This window comes from Ruditapes philippinarum, unplaced genomic scaffold (assembly GCF_026571515.1).
Source record: "Ruditapes philippinarum isolate M1 unplaced genomic scaffold, ASM2657151v2 ctg5791_1_1_1_1, whole genome shotgun sequence".
Classification (NCBI taxonomy): domain Eukaryota; kingdom Metazoa; phylum Mollusca; class Bivalvia; order Venerida; family Veneridae; genus Ruditapes; species Ruditapes philippinarum.
This window is the reverse complement of record NW_026858864.1, coordinates 9,727-35,796: the sequence shown is the minus strand read 5'-3', so window position 1 is coordinate 35,796 and position 26,070 is coordinate 9,727. Positions and strand designations below refer to the sequence as shown.

At 34.6% G+C, this 26,070-nt stretch overlaps 1 protein-coding gene across 1 annotated transcript; it reads left to right on the top strand.

Moving 5' to 3' along the window:
• Positions 1-201: 201 nt before the first annotated feature.
• On the top strand, positions 202-25,514 carry LOC132754516 (checkpoint protein HUS1-like). Its single transcript, XM_060745158.1, has 8 exons — positions 202-322; positions 3,128-3,255; positions 3,764-3,940; positions 8,223-8,330; positions 14,514-14,588; positions 17,942-18,041; positions 22,842-22,976; positions 24,828-25,514. Exons 1-8 carry the CDS (start codon positions 271-273, stop codon positions 24,911-24,913), a joined length of 861 nt encoding a protein of 286 aa, XP_060601141.1. The 5' UTR covers positions 202-270; the 3' UTR covers positions 24,914-25,514.
• Positions 25,515-26,070: the final 556 nt, after the last annotated feature.

Genomic DNA, 26,070 nt, shown 5'->3' with positions numbered 1-26,070 from the left:
AATAAATAAATAAATTTGAGAGATGATCTGTTTTAATTGATTATTGTAACCAAACTAAGAGACAAACATTCAATTTTTGGAAAAAAATCTTATTTATTTGTTACGATATATATACGATATAATAATACAAACGATATTTGTTACGAGACCGGGCAATAAACGTTTTCAAGCGACTTTTCGCCGATCCCGGTCAAAATAGACCGGGAGAGACCGGGAATTACCGATAGGAGACCTGCGAATTTCTTGCGGGCTTTTTAATTTCGTAATGCAATGAGATTCAGGGGAAAATTAGTTGATATTGGATGTATACAACATTTCACCCGTAAGTTTCAATTAAAAGAAACCAAAAGATATGTTTTATAAGTGCATACAGGCGACTAATTCAAGCAGTTTGCTTTGAAACTTGTGTTGATATAGGTTTTCGCGATACGTGCACGAATTAGTAACGATTCGCCACACTAACGATTCGCCACATAACGATTCGCCACAGAGTAATAACGATTCGCCACAGTTAAATAACGATTCGCCACAGTATGATTATAGATCTAACAATGATTTTTTTAGTTATCAACAAACTTTTTCCTTTCGTTTTAATAATTTGACAATGACAATAATTTAATAATGTTTCTTAATACAAGTAACATGAACTTAAAGCCCCCATCGCGGATTTTCAATTTATCAAAGTAACATTGTTACCTGAAGGAGTACATTTACAAGAAAGTAATTATATATGTTGATTAATCATAAACATAAATGTCAATTAATATAAGAAGAAGAGAAGAAATAGTTTATTTCGGTAACTTATACATTTACTGTATATCTCGTTACATACAATAATTACAAATATAATAATTCTGTGGTCACATGACCAAAGCAAAGAAAAAAATAATAAGAAGAACATAAAAAGTTTTAACTGATGACATTCTTACGGAGAACAGACAGCTGCAAATAAAGGAACATCACAATATCATTATCATTCATAGAAATAAATATATACTTCATATATTATATATATGTCAAATAATAAAAAAAATATTGCAAAAACATGTGATCATTACGAAAATTGATTTACGATAATTGATTAAAGAACGCATATCTAAAACATTTGTCACACCTTTTATTTTAACAAGCCAATCACCTTAAATTGTATAAATATTTAATTGACGCCGAAATAATCCTTTAATTATCTGACAATGTGAGCAGATTTCAAAACAATGCGGCAATTAAGCTTATGTATGTAAATTTTGTAATAAAATATGTTAGTTATATAAATAACTTATCTAAAATGTGTACAGTAATGTAATTTTGGTAATAAAATATATTTATTTTCATTTATTCAATTAAAGCTGTTTTCTTTTAATTTTCCAGTTTATATAAATAACGAAGTTTAACTTATAGATCTACAATGTGTAATGTAATTTTGGTAATAAAATATTCATGTGTCTTTATTCAATAAAAGCTGTTTTCGTATAATTTTCCAGTTTATATAAATAACGAAGTTTTTCTCATCTACAATGTGTGATGTAATTTTGGTAATAAAATATTTATTTTCATGTGTTTTTATTCTATAAATGTTTGTTATTATATTTTTCCAGTTTATATAAATAACGAAGTTATAAAATGTGTTATGTAATTTTGTTAATAAAATATTTATTTCATGTGTTTTTATTCTATAAAAGTTGTTAGTATATTTTTCAAGTTTATATCAATAACGAAGTTATAAAATGTGTTATGTAATTTTGTTAATAAAATATTTGGTTTTCGTGTGTTTTTTATTCAATAAAAGCTTTATTCAGTGTAATTAATTTATGTAATTAACAAATGAAATGTAAAATGGAAAAAAGTTTCCATCAACAATTTGAAAACAGGTGTGAAAAAGTTTGTATTTGAACACGTGGCGAATCGTTATTTAACTGTGGCGAATCGTTATTACTCTGTGTCGAATCGTTATGTGGCGAATCGTTAGTGTGGCGAATCGTTACATTACCACGTGCACTATGAGCCATTTCGGCCCCGAACATATTGGCCTTTTGGCAAATCGATCCCATTATTAGTTCAGAATAAGTTTTTATACGTTTTATTACAGAATTTTTATCGCATTTCAGTATATTGATGAATAAATGAATGAAAGAGTTGATAGATTGATCTTATTACGATTTGTGTAATGGAATGAGGCAAAAGTAGTAAAGTAAAAAGAACATAACAAAACTTAAACTATAATTAAACAAAACGAAGTACACAAACAGACATTTATTATCAACAACTATTTAAAAAAAATCTAATTTGAATGATAAAAAAGCAATACACAAAACAATAAATGAAAAACTTTTATCAACAACTTTTTAACAGTATCCCGAAACAACCATTTTTGATCATAATAAAGACATAACCTAAATACGAACACATTTAAACTCTGTAGCACTGTTGTCATGTCATGTATTTACATGTTGTATTGACTTTGATGGCTCCTGAAATGTTCTATTACAAGTTACTCATTGATTATTTATTTAGCAATAAGTTATTAAATCAAAGTATGATCTTTTCCTTAAGAAGATGGACAGAGATGATAAATAATTGCTTTTTAACAGACAAATGCATAGAAAATAAACTAATATTGATTTAAAGTTAGTTATTATTTCAACCATTGAATAATTAGCAGAGTAAATTTCTAATTAATTCATCATATCTCAACATTGCATCAAATAGAATACCCCTTATAACATGAATTTCAATAACTGTTTAAAAAGAAAAAAACAGTCACCTTTCTTGAGCTGATACCATTTAAAGTATTTGAGTTTAGGCAGATTCTGTAGAATTCATTCAAATTATCATTTTCTTCAAAATCATAAGTCCTTAAGCTTTGTACCCTCAGTCAAATAAAAAAATAAAATAAATAATAATCTCCCTAGTATTAAAAGTAATTAATAAATTCTAAATATGACCCCTATTGGTATTGAGGTCAGTAGGTCAAGGTCATTGACATTCTGTTCTCAGATGAGCACTTTGGGGCCAATAGCCCCTTGTTCACACTTAAGCCCTGACCTTGCTTTTCATTATAATGTAAAAACAAGGAACACAGAGCGGCATAGTAAATGTGAGTAGTATATAAACTTCTTATGTTTTTCAGGTGTTGTAACAACTGTTTCAAAGTTGATTAAAACATGTGTTTTGAGAGTGACCACATCAGCATTGTATTTCATCTTGTCAGAGAAGGTTGTGAATGGAGGTATACAGATCTGGTGTGAACTTCCTCAGGTAGTTTAAATGTTGATACTTAACTTAAAAACAAGACATGAATGGAATCACATGACAACATAGATCTTTTTTTTTTTGAGCCCCCTTACTGAGAGCTTGACATAGTTGTCACAATAGCAGTTTGGTGTATGTATATTCATATGTGTGTCCGGTTTATGCCTTTCCGGATCGTAACTTTGTCATTAGTTGACAGAATTTCATATGCACAAATGTTCATGATAATGAGACTGTGTGTCATGCATAAGAACTGTGTTTCTAGGTCAACTGTCAAGGTTTTACTTTAAGGTCAAATGCAAAAAATGGTCTCAAACAGCTTGTCTGCGTCATCTATCAGTATTAATAATGTATTAATTATCTAGTTCTATATATATAAATGTACCAATGTGTTGTGAAACTTAATCTTTTGATGATATTGTATTTCAAAAATGCCCAAACTACAATATGTGGGGTAGTAGCTTTAAAGATTCTTTTTCTTGATGAATTATTTGTTTTGTATACATTATTTTAGGGTCACTTTTTTGATGAATATGCAATGGAAGGTGTTTCAGCGGAGGCCAATGAAATTTATCTAGAGATGTCCCCAGAAAACTTGGTTAAAGCCCTGAAGACAGCACAGATGGCCAAGTGGGTAAAGGTGAAGCTGACTAAAAAGCATGCACCTTGTCTTACGGTGGAGGTAGATCTGGTAAGTTTGATAACAAGAAGTGCAGTGTCCAGGAACAATAACTCTAGTGGTGCTTAACATTTAAGGAATTGTACTCAAATATTAATTACTAGTATTACAAATGGAAAGAATTCAAAATAAAAGTAAGCTAGAGTTGCACTTTCTGTTCATAAGTATTTGTAGATGGGTATTAATGGTACATTACGCAGGAAGGATTGTAATAAATAACCTAGGTATAATTTGTTTGTTGTTTACAGACCTATGTTCATTGCTAAGTAATTCTAACGGTTATGTTTTCTTGCTTTTAAAATAGCTTGCTTTATAAGTTTTGATGGGTAACCTTTTGCATGTAGGATTGTCAGTAGTAGTATAGTACAGGATTGGTACATGTACATATCTTAATCGGACTGCCTGACTATAAAGAATACTTTTTATTTTGGTGTTGAGAGTGGTATAATGTGTAGTGAAGGTACTTGCGAGTCTATTATTTTTGTAAATAATGTTTTTAGCTTGTGTTTATATTTCCATCTGCATCCTTACTAATATTTGTGTGTCACTTTATGGATGTCATCTTCTTGATATGGCCATACTGTGTAGAGAAATTGTATTCCTTCCTGGCCCTACTTAGTGAATTGGACAAGTCAATTAAAATCACTTGCCAATTAAACAAAATGACCGCAAATTTTTTAGACACCTTTATAAATTGTTCAAAGAATTTAATTCCATGCAAAACTCTGGTTGCCATGGCAACCGAAAGAAAAAAATTTAATTCCATGCAGAACTCTGATTGCCATGGCAACCGAAAGAAAAAACTTGAAATATCTTCTTTTAAAGAAGCCAAAGAGCTAGAGCTTAGATATTTGGCATGAAACATCTTGTAATGAGTGTCTACAAAGTTTCTTCAAATAAAAGCCCTGGGGTCAAAATTGGCCCCACCCCGGGAGGACATTGATTTTCCCTTTATGCATATAGTAAATACTTAAAAAATTCTTCTTTTAAAGAACCCAAAGAGCTAGAGCTAAGATATTTAGCATGAAACAACTTCTTGTGAGTGTCTACTAAGTTTGTTCAAAGAAAAGCCCTGGGGTAAAAATTGGCCCAGCCCCAGGGGGTCATTGATTTTCCCTATATGCATATATAATCAAAACTTAAAAATATTTCTTTTAAAGAACCCAAAGAGATATAGCTAAGATATTTAGCATGAAACATGTTCTAATGGGTGTCTACTAAGTTTGTTCAAATAAAAGCCCTGGGGTCAAAATTGGTTTTCCTTATATGTGTAAAGCAAAATCTTAAAAAACCTCTTAGAAAAAATCCCAAATAGCTAGAGTTAAGATATTAAGCATGAAACATCTTCTAGTGAGTGTCTACAAAAGTTGTTCAAATTAAAGCCCTGGGGTCAAAATTGGCCCCTTCCAGGGGGTCATTGATTTCCTTATATGTGTATAGCAAAAACTTAAAAAATCTTCTTTGACAAAACCCAAATAGCTACAGTTAGATATTAAGCATGAAACATATTTTAATAAGTGTCTACAAAGTTTGTTCAAATAAAAGCCCTTGGGTTAAAACTGGCCCCTCCCCAGGGGTGTCATTGCTTTTAACCTAAGTGTATAGTAAAAACTTAAAAATTTTCTTTTAAAAAACCCAATGAGCTAGAGCTTAGATGTTAAGCATGAAACATCTTCTTATGGGTATTTACCAAGTTTGTTCAAATAAAAGCCATTGGGTTAAAATTAACTCTACCGGGGGGGGGGGGGGGGGGAAGAAGGTCGTTGTTTTTCCTTATATGTGTATAGCAAAAACTTAACATCATGAAACATCTTCTAATGGGTGTCTGAATTCCAAGTTTGTTCAAAGAAAAGCCCTGGGGTTTAAACTGCTCCCGCTTTGGGGGCCTATATACAGGTTAGCGACTTCAGGGCCATCATGGCCATCTTGTTTAAAAAGTGATCGCCTATTATTATGATTATACACAAAAATAAATCAGAAAGTCAGGTATATGTTTGTTTTTCAACTTTTAAAAAGATTCCCTGTTTTCTCATAATGATCTGTATTTGTTTCTCAATTGAAACCAGAAGCCTTTCTCCAAAAATGCAGGAAAACGCCACAGGATCCAACACAAAATTTTGAATATGTGCTTAAAAGTCATGACAAGGAGCAGTTGTAAAATTCTAGCAGCTATATTGTTTGGGCTATCTATATGTCTCTACATTGGTATTTAACAATATTGCCTATGAAGTATGAACATGGAAATTGAAATACTTGCTTTTCACATAGCAATGTGTAAAACTAGGAAAATAAGTCTAAAATCAACGTTTTTAGAAATTATGCACATTTTGAACATTTGTAATAATTAGTTTAATATTGATAGAAAATTTCAAAAAGCATAAAAGATATTATTACTTATTCTTGGTTAACTTGTTAATCTGCACATTGGTTAGTGATCAGTATATCTGTAGTTATGCCCCTTTATCATGTGGAAAACAATTAAGCTTTGGTATAAATGTCAATTCATGATTTCGAAAACCTAGCTAAATGCTGTTTTCTGGTACTTTCTGTACACAACTATGGGGCATTCTGTACACTACTATGTGGAATGCCCATAATGGAGTGTAAAAAAGAACACTATGTTTTTGGCCTTTTTTTTAATTAAAAAGAAATAAAACATTATTTTTTTGTAAGAAAATAATTAAATATTGAATATATAATTCCATTCAAAAAAAAAGAGTAATAACACAGGTTTACGCAGAAAATGACGTTAATTATAATGGAAGATGCCACTACGTCTGTTTTAATTTTATTGATTTTTCATCATAAAGTATTTTTTTGAAAAATTTGCAATAGATATTTAAGGAACATTGATAATACACATAAAGTGTTTCCAACTAAAATGGTAAAGTAATGATAGAAAAAAAACAGAAATATCATGAAAGAGTGTTCTGTACTTTATTATGCGTAATTCCCCACAGCTAAATTTGTAATGTACCGGAAAAAGGGGTTTAGCTAGGTTTTTCGAAAAGGTCAATGTCTTGAATATTTACAAAGTTCTTTATCCTATTGAAAAGTGTGGTGCATGAATTTGAATATTTAATTGATTGACTCAAATTGTAAAATGCAGAGAAAATCTGCAAAATGATTAACTGTCATATCGACAGCTTGGTGCGAAAGGGTTGTATCTCCTTCTTTATCTCATATGAGTTACAACCCTTTCGCTCCAAGCCCTCGATATAGTCTACAGAATGACTTTAATTGCTTTTATATAAACACGTATTAATGGATAACTGATTACTTGTAAAAGCATTGTATTTAAACACTACAGTACTTATTAATTTTAGTTTGGTGAGACATTTAAATACGAGTAAAAAAGCAATTATGCTTACAATTTTATTGAAGCTTTAACTATGGATTTGCTTTATATGTCAAGCTGGTAAAGAATAGATGTTATCCAGAACTCAGGAAATGTAGAATTTTCCAAGACAAATAAACTTTTACTGTAATAGCTTCATAGTGCACTACCAATTACAATAGATGAGACAACCAGTTGCACTTATTTTCAAAGTTGTTACTGTAAAAGTTTGTTTGTACCTTTCGATTAGTTTGTATTAGCTGGGAAAAACTCAAAAATTTCTAAATTCCTGAGTAAGTCTATTAAACACAGTTGTAGGGTTTTTTTTTTGTATTCAAACATGAAATACATGGAAAGCCATTCTAAACAGAACTACAAGAGACTATCTTTTTTTTTTTGCGAGACAACTCCGCAACCCATATCACAGCAGTTTACTGTTTTATGCACTGAGGAATTGTCCCCCCGCCCCACACTTGTCCCCCCCCCCACCCAGCTACACAGATCTCATATGATCATTATCATTTTCACCTATTGGACAAAAAATAATTTCAAACACTTAACTCATTGAATGAAATTGACATGAATGGGTCTTTATAAAATTGTTGTACATTAACACATCATCAACACCTCAAATGAGGCCAGTATGTTAACATAATCAACTCTTATTTTTTTTTTTTTTTTTTTGGAACCACGTTTAAGGCCTGTTTATTTAAGAAAAAATAATACAATACAAGAATACAAACCATGATAAATTTAGCATTTTCATTGGTATGTAGATAATTGAAAATAATTAAGTTTTTAGTTAGAATATATAACAAGACATTTTAAAAAGTTAAGAGGTTCATTCATTTATACAATTACACAAGAAAAGGGGCAAAAGGTTGAAAAGTAAATTAAAAGTAAAAAGTAAATAAACTGCTTTAGTAGCATTTTGTATAATGTTGTATATTATTTCAGCCTACATTGGGTTCCCATTCTCGAGTTGTTGTACATGATATACCAGTGACTGTAGTACCACGTCGATTATGGCAGGAATACCAGGAGCCAGAAGTTCCCCAGTTTGATGTAAGTGATTTAGTCTCCTTGTGATTAGTTCATTGTGGTAGTTATGAGCTATTGTTTACTTTTGAGCGATTTTTGTTTGGTAGTATTGAGGAAAGTTCTTTGTTGTAGTTATGAGAATTCCTTAAATGTGGTTATGAGGAAATTTCTTTGGTGAAAATGTTTAGGTGTATTAATGAGATTTGTTCTTTGGTGAAGTTAGGAGATGTAGTGATGAAAGAAGTGTGTTTATGTAGTTATGAACTAAGATTATTTTCGTGTGTGAGTAGTTATGAGTAAAGTATTTTGACATAGTAATTAAACTAATTATGATGTAAGATCTTTGAGTTGATTGTGAGGTAATATCATTGTAGTTATTATGCCCCCATTTGGAAGAAAAGGGGGTATATTGCTTTGCACTTGTCGGTCCGTCGGTCCGTAGACCAAATGGTTTCCGAGTGATAACTAAAGAACCCTAAGGCTTTGGAACTTCAAACTTGGTAAGGTGATTGGTCATGACCAGTAGATGACCCCTATTGATTTTGGGGTCAAGGGGTCAAAGGTCAAGGTCACATTGACCTTGTAAGCAAAAACGGTTTCCGATCAATAACTAAAGAACCTTAAGGCCTAGGAACTTCAAACTTGGTATGGTGATTGGTCATGATCAGTAGATGACCCCTATTGATTTTGGGGTCAAGGGGTCAAAGGTCCAGGTCACATTGACCTTGAAAGCAAAAACGGTTTCCGATCAATAACTAAAGAACTTTAAGGCCTAGGAACTTCAAACTTGGTATGGTGATTGGTCATGATCAGTAGATGACCCCTATTGATTTTGGGGTCAAGGGGTCAAAGGTCAAGTTGACATTGACCTTGTAAGCAAAAACGGTTTCCAATCAATAACTAAAGAACTTTAAGGCCTAGGAACTTCAAACTTGGTATGGTGATTGGTCATGATCAGTAGATAACCCCTATTGATTTTGGGGTCAAGGGGTCAAAGGTCAAGGTCACATTGACCTCTTGGGTTAAAATGGTTTCTGATCAATAACAAAAGAACCCTCAGGCCTAGAAACTTCAAACTTGGTATGGTGATTGGTCATGACCAGCAGATGACCCCTATTGATTTTGGGGTTAATGGATCAAAGGTCAAGGTCACATTGACCTTGTAGGTAAAACAGTTTCAGATCAATAAGGAAAGAACCCTTAGGCCTAGGAACTTCAAACTTGATATGGTGATTGGTCATGATCAGTAGATGACCCCTATTGATTTTGGGGTCAAGGGGTCAAAGGTCAAGGTCACATTGACCTTGTAGGTAAAAACGGTTTCCGATCAATTAACTAAAAACGCTTAGGCCTAGGAACTTCAAACTTTGTATGATGATTGGTCATGACCAGCAGATGACCCCTATTGATTTTGGGGTCAAGGGGTCAAAGGTCAAGGTCACATTGACCTTGTAAGTAAAAACGGTTTCTGATCAATAACTTAAGAACGCTTAGGCCTAGGAACTTTAAACTTGGTATGGTGATTTGTCATGACCAGCAGATTACCCCTATTGATTTTGGGATAAAGGGGTCAAAGGTCAAGGTCACATTGACATTGTGAGTAAAACGGTTTCTGATAAATAACAAAAGAACGCTTCGGCCTAGGAACTTCAAACTTGGCATGGTGATTGGTCATAAGCAGCAGATGACCCCCTATTGATTTTGGGATCAAAGGTCAAGGTCACATTGACTTTGTATGTTAAAACGGTTTCCGATCAATAACTAAAGAACCCTTAGGCCTAGGAACATCAAACTTGGTATGGTGATTGGTCATGACCAGCAGATGACCTATTGATTTTGGGGTCAAGGGGTCAAAGGTCAAGGTCACATTGACCTTGTAGGTAAAAACGGTTTCTGATCAATTAACTAAAAACACTTAGGCCTAGGAGCTTCAAACTTTGTATGATGATTGTTCGTGACCAGCAGATGACCCCTATTGAGTTTTGGGTCAAGGGATCAAAGGTTAAGGTCATGTTCAATAGATACTTGATAACCCTTATTAATTGTTTGATCATTCAGGGTCAGAAGTCATGCATAATAACCTTATCACATGACTAATTGGCTGCTGATAGGGGGCATACATGTTTTACAAACATATCTTGTTATGAGTGAAGTGCATTGGTGCAATTATGAGGTAAGATCATCAGTGTAGTAATGACGGAAGTGCTTTAACTAATTTTTAAGATAATTCTGAACTTCTTAATTGTTGAAACTTCCAAAATCTCAACCTTAGGCTAGTCCCACAGGTTTTCAGATGCAATACTCAGTACATCTAAATTCAGTGTTCTTGATATCAAAAACCAGTTATTTACTATAGTGTTCTTAAACTGAAATAAACATCTGTCCATTTCTATTCTTGCTTGTGGCTGATTGCCTTTCAGGATTGGGGCATCAAAATGGCAGCCACCATTTAAATGAGTTTGACTTATGGAGTGTATGCATCTCTAAGCTCATGCAGGTGAGAGGGTTTTTACCCTTGGTGTTGCTTAAAGTTTGTAACATATGAGGTTCACCAAAATCATCTTTCCTGTTTCAGCACCAAATGACCTAAGTTGTGTTGGTGCGCTTTAAAACCAAACAAACAAATCATTTTTAGCAATCACCTGTCACAAAGTGACAGGGTGAACTTTTGTGATTGCTTTTCGTCCATCGTCCGTCCGTAAACTTTTACTTTACACGACATCTCCTAATAAACTACTAAGCCAATTTCATCCAAACTTCACAGGAATGTTCCTTTGGTGGTTCAAAGAATTTAAATTCCGAAAGAAAAAACTTCAAATATCTTCTTTTAAAAAACCCAAATTGCTAGAGTTTAGATATTAAACATGAACATGTTCTAGTAAGTGTCTACAAAGTTTGTTCAAATAAAAGCCCTGGGGTCAAAACTGGCCCCGCCCAAGGGGTGTCATTTTTTAAGAAAATGTGTATAGTAAAAACTTAAAAAATCTTTTTTTAAAAAAACCCAATGAGCTACAGCTTAGATGTGTAGCATGAAACATCTTCTTAGGGTAGTCTACCAAGTTTGTTCAAATAAAAGCCCTTGGGTTAAAATTGGCCCTGCCTGGATGGGGGAGGGGCAGATCATTTTTTTTCATTATATGTGTGTAGTAAAAACTTTACATCATGAAACATCGTCTTATTGGTGTCTTCCAAGTTTGTTATGCCCCCATTTTGAAAAAAAGGGGGTATATTGCTTTGCACTTGTCGGTCCGTCGGTCCGTAGACCAAATGGTTTCCGAGTGATAACTAAAGAACCCTTAGGCCTAGGAACTTCAAACTTGGTATGGTGATTGGTCATGACCAGTAGATGACCCCTATTGATTTTGGGGTCAAGGGGTCAAAGGTCAAGGTCACATTGACCTTGAAAGCAAAAACGGTTTCCGATCAATAACTAAAGAACCTTAAGGCCTAGGAACTTCAAACTTGGTATGGTGATTGGTCATGACCAGTAGATGACCCCTATTGATTTTGGGGTCAAGGGGTCAAAGGTCAAGGTCACATTGACCTTGAAAGCAAAAATGGTTTCCGATCAATAACTAAAGAACCTTAAGGCCTAGGAACTTCAAACTTGGTATGGTGATTGGTCATGACCAGTAGATGACCCCTATTGATTTTGGAGTCAAGGGGTCAAAGGTCAAGGTCACATTGACCTTGAAAGCAAAAACAGTTTCTGATCAATAACTAAAGAACCTTAAGGCCTAGGAACTTCAAACTTGGTATGGTGATTAGTCATGACCAGTTGATGACCCCTATTGATTTTGGGGTCAAGGGGTCAAAGGTCAAGGTCACATTGACCTTAAAAGCAAAAACGGTTTCCGATCAATAACTAAAGAACCTTAAGGCCTAGGAACTTCAAACTTGGTATGGTGATTGGTCATGATCAGTAGATGACCCATATAGATTTTGGGGTCAAAGGTCAAGGTCACATTGACCTTTTAATTAAAAACGGTTTCTGATCAATAACAAAAGAACCCTTAGGCCTAGGAACTTCAAACTTGGTATGGTGATTGGTCATGATCAGTAGATGACCCCTATTGATTTTGGGGTCAAGGGGTCAAAGGTCAAGGTCACATTGACCTTGTAGGTAAAAAACGGTTTCCGATCAATAACTAAAGAACCTTAAGGCCTAGGAACTTCAAACTTGGTATGGTGATTGGTCATGATCAGTAGATGACCCGTATAGATTTTGGGGTCAATGAGTCAAAGGTCAAGGTCACATTGACCTTTTAATTAAAAACGGTTTCTGATCAATAACAAAAGAACCCTTAGGCCTAGGAACTTCAAACTTGGTATGGTGATTGGTTATGACCAATCAGATGACCCCTATTGATTTTGGCGTTAAGGGGTCAAAGGTCAAGGTCACATTGACCTTGAAGGTAAAAACGGTTTCCGATCAATAATGAAAGAACCCTTAGGCCTAGGGACTTCAAACTTGAGATGGTGATTGGTCATGATCAGTAGATGACCCCTATTGATTTTGGGGTCTAGGGGTCAAAGGTCAAGGTCACATTGACCTCTTAGGTAAAAACGGTTTCCGATCAATAACTAAAGAACCATTAGGCCTAGGAACTTCAAACTTGGTATGGTGATTGGTCATGACCAGCAGATGACCCCTATTGATTTTGGGGTTAAGGGGTTAAAGGGCAAGGTCACATTGACCTTGTACATAAAAATGCTTTCCGATCAATAACTTAAGAACCCTTATGCCTAGGAACTTCAAACTTGGTATGGTGATTGGTCATGACCAGCAGATGACCTATTGATTTTGGGGTAAAGGGGTCAAAGGTCAAGGTCACATTGACCTTGTAGGTAAAAACGGTTTCCGATCAATTAACTAAAAACGCTTAGGCCTAGGATTTTCAAACTTTGTGTGATGATTGGTCATGACCAGCAGATGACCCCTATTGAGTTTTAGGTGAAGGGGTCAAAGGTCAAGGTCACATTGACCTTTTAAGTAAAAACTGTTTCTGATCAATAATTCAAGAACGCTTAGGCCTAGGAACTTCAAACTTGGTATGGTGATTTGTCATGACCAGCAGATTACTCCTATTGATTTTGGGATCAAGGGGTCAAAGGTCAAGGTCACAATGACCTTGTAAGTAAAAACAGTTTCTGATCAATAACTAAAGAACGCTTGGGCCTAGAAACTTCAAACTTGGCATGGTGATTGGTCATGACCAGCAGATGACACCTATTGATTTTGGGGTCAAAGGTCAAGGTCACATTGACCTTGTATGTTAAAGGTTTCTGATCAATAATAAGAGAACCCTTAGGCCTAAGAACTTCAAACTTGGCATGGTGATTGGTCATGACCAGCAGATGACCCCTATTGATTTTGGGGTCAAGGGGTCAAAGGTCAAGGTCCCATTGACCTTGTAGGTAAAAACGGTTTCTGATCAATTTACTAAAAACGCCTAGGCCTAGGAACTTCAAACTTTGTTTGATGATTGGTCGTGACCAGCAGTGACCCCTATTGAGTTTTGGGTCAAGGGGTCAAAGGTCAAAGTCATGACCAGTAGATACTTTATAACCCTTATTAATTGTTTGATCACTGGGTCAGAAGTCATGCATAATAACCTGATCACATGACTAATTGGCTGCTGATAGGGGGCATACATGTTTTACAAACATATCTTGTTTAAATAAAAGTCCTGGGGTTTAAACTGGCCCTGCTCAGGGTCCTATATACAGGTGAGTGACCTCAGGGCCATCATAGCCCTCTTGTTATTGTGTAAGTTAGAACTAACGATCAAAAGGTGTGATTTATTCCTATCCTTTGTGACAATTTTCTCACTTACTTGCGTCAGAAAGTGGCGATCATGTTAATCACTCCTTAACAATAATTAATAAGCTATGACTATTCACCATATTGAAACAAAAAGTCAAAGAACCCAAATAAATGTAAATAAAAAGTTCACAAGAAATATATTGAACAAAAGAAGTAATTCCTGAGGACTGGTTTATTGTTGTCCCTTTTTGTATTGTGTTTTAATCATTATCTTCATTATTCTAAACATTTTTATACATTCTGTGCATTATGATGTAATTATGCATTTAATGACTGAGTTAGATTCATAAACAGGAGGAAGCTTGATAGAAATGTCAATAATGAACAGAATTTCTTTTTGACACTTGACAATGTTATGATAATGTTTTGATTTATTCCAGGTAAGTATTATTATGCCACAGATGAAGGTATTGAGGAATATTGTAGACAAGATGAAGAATCTCAGCAATAATTTGGTATGTTTATTCATGTTTTATATCTCAAAACTTGGAATGTCTCTTGACTAACGTTGTCTCTAAACTTGGAATTTCTCTCAACTTGGTAGGTTTCTAATGATACCAAGTTGAGAGTAAAAATAGGATTGTCTTTACACTCTAACCTTTGTCTCTTTACTTGGTATGTCTGTTATCTTGATATGTCTATTTTATTTTTTAAACTCCATTAGTATGGTTTAATGTTTATCACCTGAAGAAAGCAGCACTGAATGTGAAATTATTTGTCATAAAAGTAGCAAATTGTGAAAAAGTGGTATTTTGACTGTAAGTATAACTGTACTAATTGCAAAAATGCAGCAGTAACAAATGATGGTTTAGGTAACTGGCCATGCAGCAGAAACAAATGATGGTTTAGGTAATTGGCCATGCAGCAGAAACAAATGATGGTTTAGGTAATTGGCCATGCAGCAGTAACAAATGATGGTTTAGGTAATTGGCCATGCAGCAGTAACAAATGATGGTTTAGGTAATTGGCCATGCAGCAGTAACAAATGATGGTTTAGGTAATTGGCCATGCAACAGAAACAAATGATGGTTTAGGTAATTGGCCATGCAGCAGAAACAAATGATGGTTTAGGTAATTGGCCATGCAGCAGTAACAAATGATGGTTTAGGTAATTGGCCATGCAGCAGAAACAAATGATGGTTTAGGTAATTGGCCATGCAGCAGAAACAAATGATGGTTTAGGTAATTGGCCATGCAGCAGAAACAAATGATGGTTTAGGTAATTGGCCATGCAGCAGAAACAAATGATGGTTTAGGTAATGGCCATGCATGGCAGAAACAAATGATGGTTTAGGTAATTGGCCATGCAGCAGTAACCAAATGATGGTTTAGGTAATTGGCCATGCAGCAGAAACAAATGATGGTTTAGGTAATTGGCCATGCAACAGTAACAAATGATGGTTTAGGTAATTGGCCATGCAGCAGAAACAAATGATGGTTTAGGTAATTGGCCATGCAGCAGAAACAAATGATGGTTTAGGTAATTGGCCATGCAAGAAACAGAAACAAATGATGGTTTAGGTAATTGGCCATGCAGCAGAAACAAATGATTGTTTAGGTAATTGGCCATGCAGCAGAAACAAAATATGGCTTAGGTAATTGGCCATGCAGCAGAAACAAAATATGGTTTAGGTAATTGGCCATGCAACAGAAACAAATGATGGTTTAGGTAATTGGCCATGCAGCAGTAACAAATGATGGTTTAGGTAATTGGCCATGCAGCAGTAACAAATGATGGTTTAGGTAATTGGCCATGCAGCAGAAACAAATGATGGTTTAGGTGCAGCAACAAATATGTTAGGTAATTGGCCATGCAACAGTAACAAATGATGGTTTAGGTAATTGGCCATGCAGCAGTAACAAATGATGGTTTAGGTAATTGGCCATGCAGCAGGTTAAGGTAATGGCAAAGTAACAATGATGGTTTAGGTAATTGGCCATGCAACAGTAACAAATGATGGTTTAGGTAATTGGCCATGCAGCAGAAACAAATGATGGTTTAGGTAATTGGCCATGCAGCAGTAACAAATGATGGTTTAGGTAATTGGCCATGCAGCAGTAAACAAATGATGGTTTAGGTAATTGGCCATGCAACAGTAACAAATGATGGTTTAGGTAATTGGCCATGCAGCAGTAAACAAATGATGGTTTAGGTAATTGGCCATGCAGCAGAAACAAAATATGGTTTAGGTAATTGGCCATGCAGCAGAAACAAAATATGGTTTAGGTAATTGGCCATGCAACAGAAACAAATGATGGTTTAGGTAATTGGCCATGCAGCAGTACCAAATGATGGTTTAGGTAATTGGCCATGCAGCAGTAACAAATGATGGTTTAGGTAATTGGCCATGCAACAGTAACAAATGATGGTTTAGGTAATTGGCCATGCAGCAGAAACAAATGATGGTTTAGGTAATTGGCCATGCAGCAGTAACAAATGATGGTTTAGGTAATTGGCCATGCAACAGAAACAAATGATGGTTTAGGTAATTGGCCATGCAGCAGAAACAAATGATGGTTTAGGTAATTGGCCATGCAGCAGAAACAAAATATGGCTTAGGTAATTGGCCATGCAGCAGAAACAAAATGATGGTTTAGGTAATTGGCCATGCAACAGAAACAAATGATGGTTTAGGTAATTGGCCATGCAGCAGTACCAAATGATGGTTTAGGTAATTGGCCATGCAGCAGTAACAAATGCTGGTTATGTAATTGGCCATGCAGTAGAAACAAATGCTGGTTTAGGTAATTGGCCATACAGCAGTAACAAATGATGGTTTAGGTAATTGGCCATGCAGCAGAAACAAATGATGGTTTAGGTAATTGGCCATACAGCAGAAACAAAATATGGTTTAGGTAATTGGCCATGCAACAGAAACAAATGATGGTTTAGGTAATTTGCCATGCAGCAGAAACAAATGATGGATTAGGTAATTGTCCATGCAGCAGAAACAAATGATGGTTTAGGTAATTGGCCTATGAGAATTTAACCAGACACAACAATTAAAAGCTTTTGAGCCATAAAAAGTAAAAGCATATGCTGGGAATAATCCGCCTTCAACTTTGAATTTCACAAGATTTGATATGTCCCAAAACTTTGGTACAATTTTGAACTTGGTTTATCTGTTTTCTTTATATGGCCACTAAATTGGTATGTCCCCCACTTTTGTGTGTTGGATAACTAAGTACTGTTCATATTAATTTCTGATCATATTCCATAGCAATAACATGTAGGAAGCCATGGTTTGAACCAGTAAAAGGATAAATAGGTTGAAATAATTTACTAAGCTCAGTCAAAGTATATTTTTGTAAATCTTTTTGTCAAATAAAATTCTCATTTTCAATCCAAATTCTTATAGAGTACGTCAGCTTTGACAAGGCTAGCTAGCAGTTCTTTAACATGATCTGTAAAATGTAGAAACTTGATTTCTCTTAAAGATGAAAGAAAGATGTGAAAATCAAACATATCCCAACATATTCTAACAACACTTTTATCATATGTAAATTGTAATAGTATTACTTTTATAACTCTGATGAAGAATAGTGATAGTCAAAACGTCGGTTATCAACATTAAATAAACCTAGAACTTATCCTGTGTTGATTGCTTGTTCCACTTGTATCATTTATCCTAGTATAACTTTTGTGGATGCATCAAATTTTTGTCTTGTGTGTCTTTTTTCTCAAGTGTATGATGTGTGTCTTTTTTCTCAATTGTATGATATATAAAATAAATCTGCTTTATTAAGGTTTTTGTGTTTATCACATTTTGTATCAAAGACATTGTTTTTTGTTTTGTTTTTATTCAAGTTATTATCTGCCAACAGACAAGGGGAGCTAAAAGTGTCCGTGGAAACAGACATGGTGTCAGTCAGTACACATTTCCAGGACCTCATCAACCCTACTTCAAGTAAGATACAATCTAACATCTATTTTAGCTTGTAATATCGTAGTTAACTCCCTTAACATTATTTGTAGTAATGACTGCCTATGCTACAAATATATCGAGAATATTGCATTATTGGGCTATTCTGATGTGTTGTATCGCTTTTAGTTGAGTTTGTAAAGTTATTTCCTTAGTAACCCGCTATTAGGACCATTAGAATAACACATTCATTAGATTTTCCTTTTATTTTGTATCTTCAATCAAATGCTTACAATAATTTGATATACATGTACCTTCATTAAAATGTGTGACATATTTAGAACAAAACAAATTGCATTGTTATTTAGCACAACTATTTGATAAGAATAAGTAGAGCTATTGTAGTCACCCGAGTGTTCGTGTCGGCGTTGGCGTAACCACTTATGTTAAAGTTTTTGTAACACCTAAAATATTTTCAAAGTCCATTGACATATGGCTTTGAAACTTTGTACACTTGTTCCACATCATGACCCCCACCTGTAGACAGGAGGAGGTATCTGTTTCAAGCATTGTGACAGAATAACGCCCCTTTTTGACTAAGAATTTACGTTAAAGTTTTTGTAATCCCTCAAATATTTTCAAAGTCTATTGACATATTGCTTTGAAACTTTGCACACTTGTTCACCATCATGACCCCAACCTGTAGTCAGGAGGAGGTAATTTACATTTAAATTTGCATACCACCTCAGATATTTTCATAGGGCTTTGAAACAAGTTGAAATTTTATACAATTCTCCAAGGCCTATCACTGTAACATGGATTTAAAGAAAATTTTTGCCCTTTTGTTAACTTAGAAAATTTTACATTATCAAGGTTTTTGCTCACCTGTCACAAAGTGATATGGTGAGCTTTTGTGATCACTTTTCTTCCGGCGTCTGTAAACTTTTACTTTACACTACATCTCCTCATAAACCCCTAAGCCAATTTCATTTAAACTTCACAGGAATGGTCCACAGGTTGGTGGTCACCTTTAAAAACTGTTCAAAGAATTTAATTCCATGCAGAACTTTGGTTGCCATGGCAACTGAAAGAAAAAAACTTAATATATCTTCTTTTAAAAAAACCCAAAAAGGTAAAGCTAAGATATTTGGAATGAAACATCTTATAGTGAGTGTTTATCAAGTCTGTTCAAATAAAAGCCCTGGGGTCAAAATTGGCTTCGCCCAAGGGGGTCATTACTTTTTATGCTACCCAAAAACTTTTGGGGGAGCATATAGTCAGCGCCTTGTCTGTCCGTCCATTTTCTTGTCCGGAGCATAACTGGAAAAGCCTTGGAGATAATTTGTTTAAACTTCAATTTGTTTGAACTTCATACAGTGGTAGAGGGCATTGAGGGGGAGTGTAGTGTCAAAGAACCATAACTCTCTTTTGCCCAGTTATTGAATTATCTCCCCTTATAGAAAAATCTTGTCCGGGACAAAACTCTAAAACTATAAGAGATATCAACATTAAACTTTGTAGGTGAATAGATCTTGATTGGTAGATGTGCAGTGCATAAGAACAATAACTCTTTTTGTCCTTATTTTGGAGTTATTGCCCTTTGTTAATTTTTAGCTCACCTGTCACAAAGTGACAGGGTGAGCTTTTTGTGATCGCTTTTCGTCCGCCGTCTGGCCGTCTGGCGTCCGTCCGTCATCCGTCCGTAAACTTTTACTTTAAATGACATCTCCTCATAAACCACTGAGCCAATTTCATCCAAACTTCACAGGAATGTTCCTTTGGTGGTCACCTTTAAAAATTGTTGAAAGAATTTAATTCCATGCAGAACTCTGGTTGCCTTGGCAACCGAAAGAAAAAACTTTAAATATCTTCTTTTAAAAAACCATAACAGCTAGAGCTTAGATATTTGGCATGAAACATCTTCTAATGAGTGTCTACCAAGTTTTTTTCAAATAAAAGCCCTGGGGTCAAAATTGGCCCCGCCCCGGGGGTCATTGATTTTCCCTACATGCATATAGTAAAAACTGAAAAAATCTTCTTTTAAGTAACTCAAAGAGCTATGGCTAAGATATTGAGCATCAAACATGTTCTTATAGGTGTCTACCAAGTTTGTTCAAATAAAAGCCCTGGGTCAAAATTGGCTCCGCCCCAGGGGGTCATTGAATTTCCCTTTATGCATATAGTAAAAACTTAAAAAATCTTGTTTTAAAGAACCAAAAGAGTTAGAGCTCAGATAATTAGCATGAAACATGTTCTAATGGGTGTCTACCAAGTTTGTTCAAATCTAAGCCCGGGGGTCAAAATTGGCACCGCCCCTGGTGTCATTGATTTTCCATATATGTGTATAGCAAAAACTTAAAAAATCTTCTTTGAAAAAACCCAAATAGCTAGAGTTAAGATATTTAGCATGAAACATCTTTTAGTGAGTGTCTACAAAGTTTGTTCAAATAAAAAACCTGGGGTCAAAATTGGCCCCGCCCCGGGGGTCATTGATTTTCTTTATATGTGTATAGCAAAAACTTAAAATCTTCTTTGAAAAAACCCAAATAGCAAGAGTTTAGATATAAAGCATGAAACATCTTCTAGTAAGTGTCTACAAAGTTTGTTCAAATAAAAGCCCTGGGGTCAAAACTGGCTTGGCCCCAGGGGTGTCATTGTTTTTAAATATATGTGTATAGTAAAAACTTAAAAAAAATCTTCTTTTAAAAAGCCCAATGAGCTAGAGTTTAGATGTTTAGCATGAAACATCTTCTTATGGGTGTCTTCCAAGTTTGTTCAAATAAAAGCCCTTGGGTTTAATTGGCCCTGCAACGTTGGGGGGGGGGGGGCTATGTACAGGTGAGCGACCTCAGGGCCATCATGGCCCTCTTGTAACACTTTGAACTTTGTCCGGAACATAACTCTAAAATTATAACAGATATCAAGATGAAACATTGTAGGTAGATAGATCTCATCGAGTAGAAGTGCATTGCAAAAGAACCATAACTCTGTTAAGCCTCATTTTTGTACTCTCTACCCTTTTATAAAAATCTTGTCCAGGACATAGCTGTAAAACTATTAGAGATATCAACATGAAACTTTGTAGGTAGATATATCTCAATGGGTAGATGTGCATTGCACAAGAATCATAACTCTGCCGTGCCTTATTCTGGAGTTATTGCCCTTTGTTTATTTTTACTTTTTGAAGTTGTCCGGGACATAACTCTAAAACCATAAGAGATATCACCAAGAAACTTTGTAGGTTAATAGATCACATTGAATAGAAGTGCATTGCAAAGAACAGTAACTCTGCCTTGCCTATTTTGGAATTATTGCAATTTGAACTTTTTCCATGGACATAACTCTGAAACTACAAGAGGTGTACTTTCCTGTGTCCAAAACCTATTCGGGGAGCATCACCTGGCTCAAACTGGGCTCTTGTCCTTATATGTTTATAGTAAAAACTTTAAAAATCTTCTTTTAAATAATTGAAAGAGCTAGAGCTTAGATATTTGGCATGAAACATTGTCTGATGAGTGTCTACCAAGTTTGTTTAAATAAAAGCCCTGGGTTCAAAATTTGCCTCCTGGGGGGGGGGGGGGGTCCATTGATTTTCCACATAAGTATATACTTAAAACTTAAAAAACATCTACAGCATAAATATTTGGCATAAGCCATCTCCTAGTGCATGTCTACAAAGTTTGTTCAAATAAAAGCCCTGCGTCATTGATTTTCCTTATATCTATATCTTAAAAACTTAAAAATCTTCTTTTAATTAACTCATAGAGCTAAAGCTTAGATATTAAGCATGAAACATCTTCAGTGTCTACCAAATTTGTTTAAATAAAATCCTCAGGGTTAAATTGGCCCTGCCCCTGTGGTCTGATTTTCCTTATATATCTATAGTAAAACTTAATAAATCTTCTTTTAAAAACCCCAAAGAGCTAGAGCTTAGATATTTATCATGAAACATCTTCTAATGGGTGTCTACCAAGTTGGTTAAAAAAAGTCCCTGGGTTAAAATTAGTCCTGTCTCAAGGGTCTTTATACAGATGAGCGATTTCAGGGCCATCATGAAAAAAAACATGATTCAATCACAAATTATTGGAACATTTTTCATTCCATTTTGTAATAATATGCAATTTGTTATGTAAGTCTTTTTTTATTTGCAATCCTTGAATTTTCAGTGCATTTACATTGAACTGTTACATGTTTGACAAGTTTTTAAAAAAAAATATACTCAGTGTTTTTCCCAGCAGATTTCGAAAAACACAGAAATTTATGAAGGCAATACACACAAGTAGTATGTCATTATGTTGAACTTTTAACTTAATACACAGATTTTCATATTTCTTCAGTCTCAAAATAATTGTATTTTCACTAGAAAACTTATAGTCAAGTTTGTCCATCTGATCGGGTTTGTTTATTTGATCACTATAGAGACATAGACACCTTCCTCTGTAGTGTTGCAGGAACCACTGAATGCTTGTCACCAATGATAGGATAGTCCTGGTGGACTTTTAGAAAATGTCCGCAGCAAAATCCATGTTTTAAAATCCAAATTCTAACCCTCTAATTCAAAACCGTAACTCCTTACCCTAGAAGTAATCTGAGTGATTTTGTAGAGAAACATTAATATTGAAGAAATAATATTGGGTATTTAAAATGTTAAAAGTGGCTGCAGACAGATTCTAAAGTCTAGCCCAGTGGGTCAGTTCTCAGTCCATATCCAATGTGTCCACCTGTCAGCTGTATAAATCCTGTAGCAACTTGGATATGAAAACACAGATTTTATATCTTATATATTATACTAAATGATTTAAAATAACAATATGTAGAATTACGTTTTATAAACACTTATTTCAGGGGATGATGCTGGACGTCCAGCACAGCTTTCACCAAATTATGACCCGGAAGAATTTGCTGAAGCTAGGATAGACATTAGAAAATTTGCTCAGTTTCTATCTGGTCAGCAGGTCAGCCCAAGTAGAGTAATATGTAGTACGTAACTTTGTGTGTGTATTTTGCGGTTATCTGTACCCTCCAACGGTTGCCCATATGGGCAAGTCCTCAAGAAAAGTATTAGTCATTTTAGATTTTTGGAGGATAGGGCAAGATACAGAAAGATGCCCCCATTCCATAAGCTTTTCCTAGTTCTTTAACATGCCAAGTGTTAATGCACTCATTCGAAAGACTGTTTGGTAATTTAAGTAGGCCAGCCCGGGAATTGAACCCACAATGTCGAGATTACAAGTGAAGCGCTCTCACGGATTGAGCTATGTGGGCTGGCTAGTAAGTGTCCAAAAATATCTTAGATTGATTTCATAGGAAGGGGATTTTGTTTTATTGTTTAAGGATTTTTGTGTTTCGCCTCTACGGAGTAGTGGGGACATATAGGGATCACTTCTTCGTCGTCTGTCTGTCCATCCGTCCGTCACAAAACTTGTCCAGACTACTGCTCATAAACTACTGGTGCAATTTCATCAAAACTTTACAGGAATGATCAGTACCAAGTCTAGTTGTGCATATTGTCAGCATTTTCCCGTTAAATGATTTTTGTCAGAGTTATGGCCCTTTAATAATTTTTATTTTTAAAGTTTGTCCGGACTACTTCTCTTATACCACTTATGCAATTTCAATGAAACTTTACAGGATTGATCTGTAGCTCAAGTCCTTGCGCATATTGCACGGGTTTTCCGGTTGAATGATTTTTTGCCAAGTTATGGCCCTTTGATAAAAAGGTGTTTTTTCTGTGTGTTGCCAGATACGCAAAAGCTTGTCCGGACTACTCTTCATAATCTACTGGTGCACTGGTGCAATTTTATCCAAACTTTACAGGAATTATCAGTACCAAGTCTGAGAGCTATATTTACTGTTAATTCAAGTGTACCATGTGACTAAAATTTGTATACAAAAGTAACAATCCTTTTTCACAGTAAAAATCTATAAAAAATAAGAACCTTTAGAAACAGTGTCCCGATGAAGTATTTATAGGTGATAATGAAATAAATGACATCTACATTTTTGAGTAACATAATATAACAATGGTGTGTCAGTAAGGGTATAAATATAATCCTTAGGAAAATACTTTTACCTGAGGGGTTAGTCAAGGGATACATTATTTTTACTCGGGATGATATTTTTCATGTGACTCACATGGCAGGAAATCACATGGCAGGAAACACTTAAGACCCTGTTCGTTAAGACCTTGAGCAGTCATTTAATTTGAGATTTTGAATTTACTGGCCTGAATTCAAGTTTTTAATTTTTTCTACTATATATTTAACTAAATTTTCTTAAAATTTACACTTGCCCAAACTATTTTTCACTGGCCATTGGGCCAGTGCTAAATTAGATGACTGTGTGAGTGGTGCTTCCGAGGGATCACTTTGTTTCCAGATTTTTTTACTGGAATTTCTCTATGCAGGTGACATAGGCTTCCTGTTTATTATTATATCTTGTGAAACCTTCCCTTCAAAAGAAACACTTTTCTGATAAACATTGTCTCCTGCTAAGAATTGATATTCACAGTTCATTTGGTCATCATGTTGGTCTACACTGGTAGTATGTGTCACGGCAAGCTAAAAGGTTACTGTAAAGTCAGTAATATTTGTGGAACATTAATTTTTGTGATTTGATGGATTGGCATATCCACGCATTTTAGACCCCAACTAAAAATCTTCTGATGAACCTTCATTATGAGTATTAACAAAATGCAAAATCCATGGATTGATGGGAATAACAAAATTTTTTAATTTAAAAAATCAACGGAATTTTATGCCCACAAATTTATGTGATTTTAGAGTAAAGTTAATTAATTACCTTGTAGTATAATGTATTTTTTCTTTTCAGATATAGCTGACAACAGTGTGGTACATTTTTACCTGATGAATGATGATGTTTCACTGCAATATTTTATGCCAGTTATGGTGCTATGATGATCTTATATAACAAGCTATGGACAAAGAGACTAGGAAATGACAAGCTTGCTACCTCTTATTTAAATACATTAGAACTTTTACAATAAAAATCAAACATTGCAGAGATTCAAGTGAAATATTATTGTATGAAATATTGTATGAAGTACGAAGTACAAACATATACTTATAAAAATGAGATTTCCACTTGCAAACATTCTCTCAGGCCAAAGAGCAGAAACAGACCAATATTTCTGGCCATATTGTTTAGAAAAAAATCAAAATACTAATTATAATGTTATCTGTGTAACTGAACAGAACTTAATGACATGATAATTCCAGCAGTAAGGTTACGCCTTTCAATAAGACCAGACTTCACTAGATAGACCTCCAACTGTTCTACATGTAGTGGATGGCATTGTTGTCATAGCGACCGACAATAAAACAAAGTTTAGGGCACAACAGGCCACAAATAATTCTGGATATAAAAATTCTTGTCATAGAAAATATATGACAATAAAGCATTAACAAGAGTCTTGTAACTTGTATTAAATTAATGTTTTTTATGAATTATTATATGTGATATGTATGTTTTGTAAGTTAATGTTAAGTTATAAATATTTTGAGAAATGATAAACATTTGTCTTTATTTATTGTATTTCTTTACATCTTACATTTTTAAGGTTCAATTAAAAAAATTGAATTGTAGTCATGGTCCACACACTTATGATGAAGGACAGAAAATGGCGGTAAAAATGGGCAACGTTTTGTATCTTTCCACGCCACACAGTCGGAGCAATGTGTTTTTATGCTACAGAGTAGTGTTGACATCTAGGGATCTGGTCTTCGTTCTCTGTCCGTCTGTCTGTCCATAACAAAACTTGTCCGAACTTCTTTTCAGAAACTTCTTTTGCAATTTCATAGGGTATAGATGGATACCTAAAATAAGCTATTATTGCAAAAGTAGCCACTACGAAAATAGGAATTATTTGTGAAATAGTGCATTTATCTGTTTAAATAATTATGTTAATGATATATTGATGCTTCTTTGAATGATTTTACAGCAAATTTAAATTTCAGAACCAAAAAAACAAAATAACCATAGTGATTAAAAAAGTGGAGTTTAAGCCGACAATACATTGCACGAAAGTAGCTTAATTCGCAGTGTAAAGCAAAAA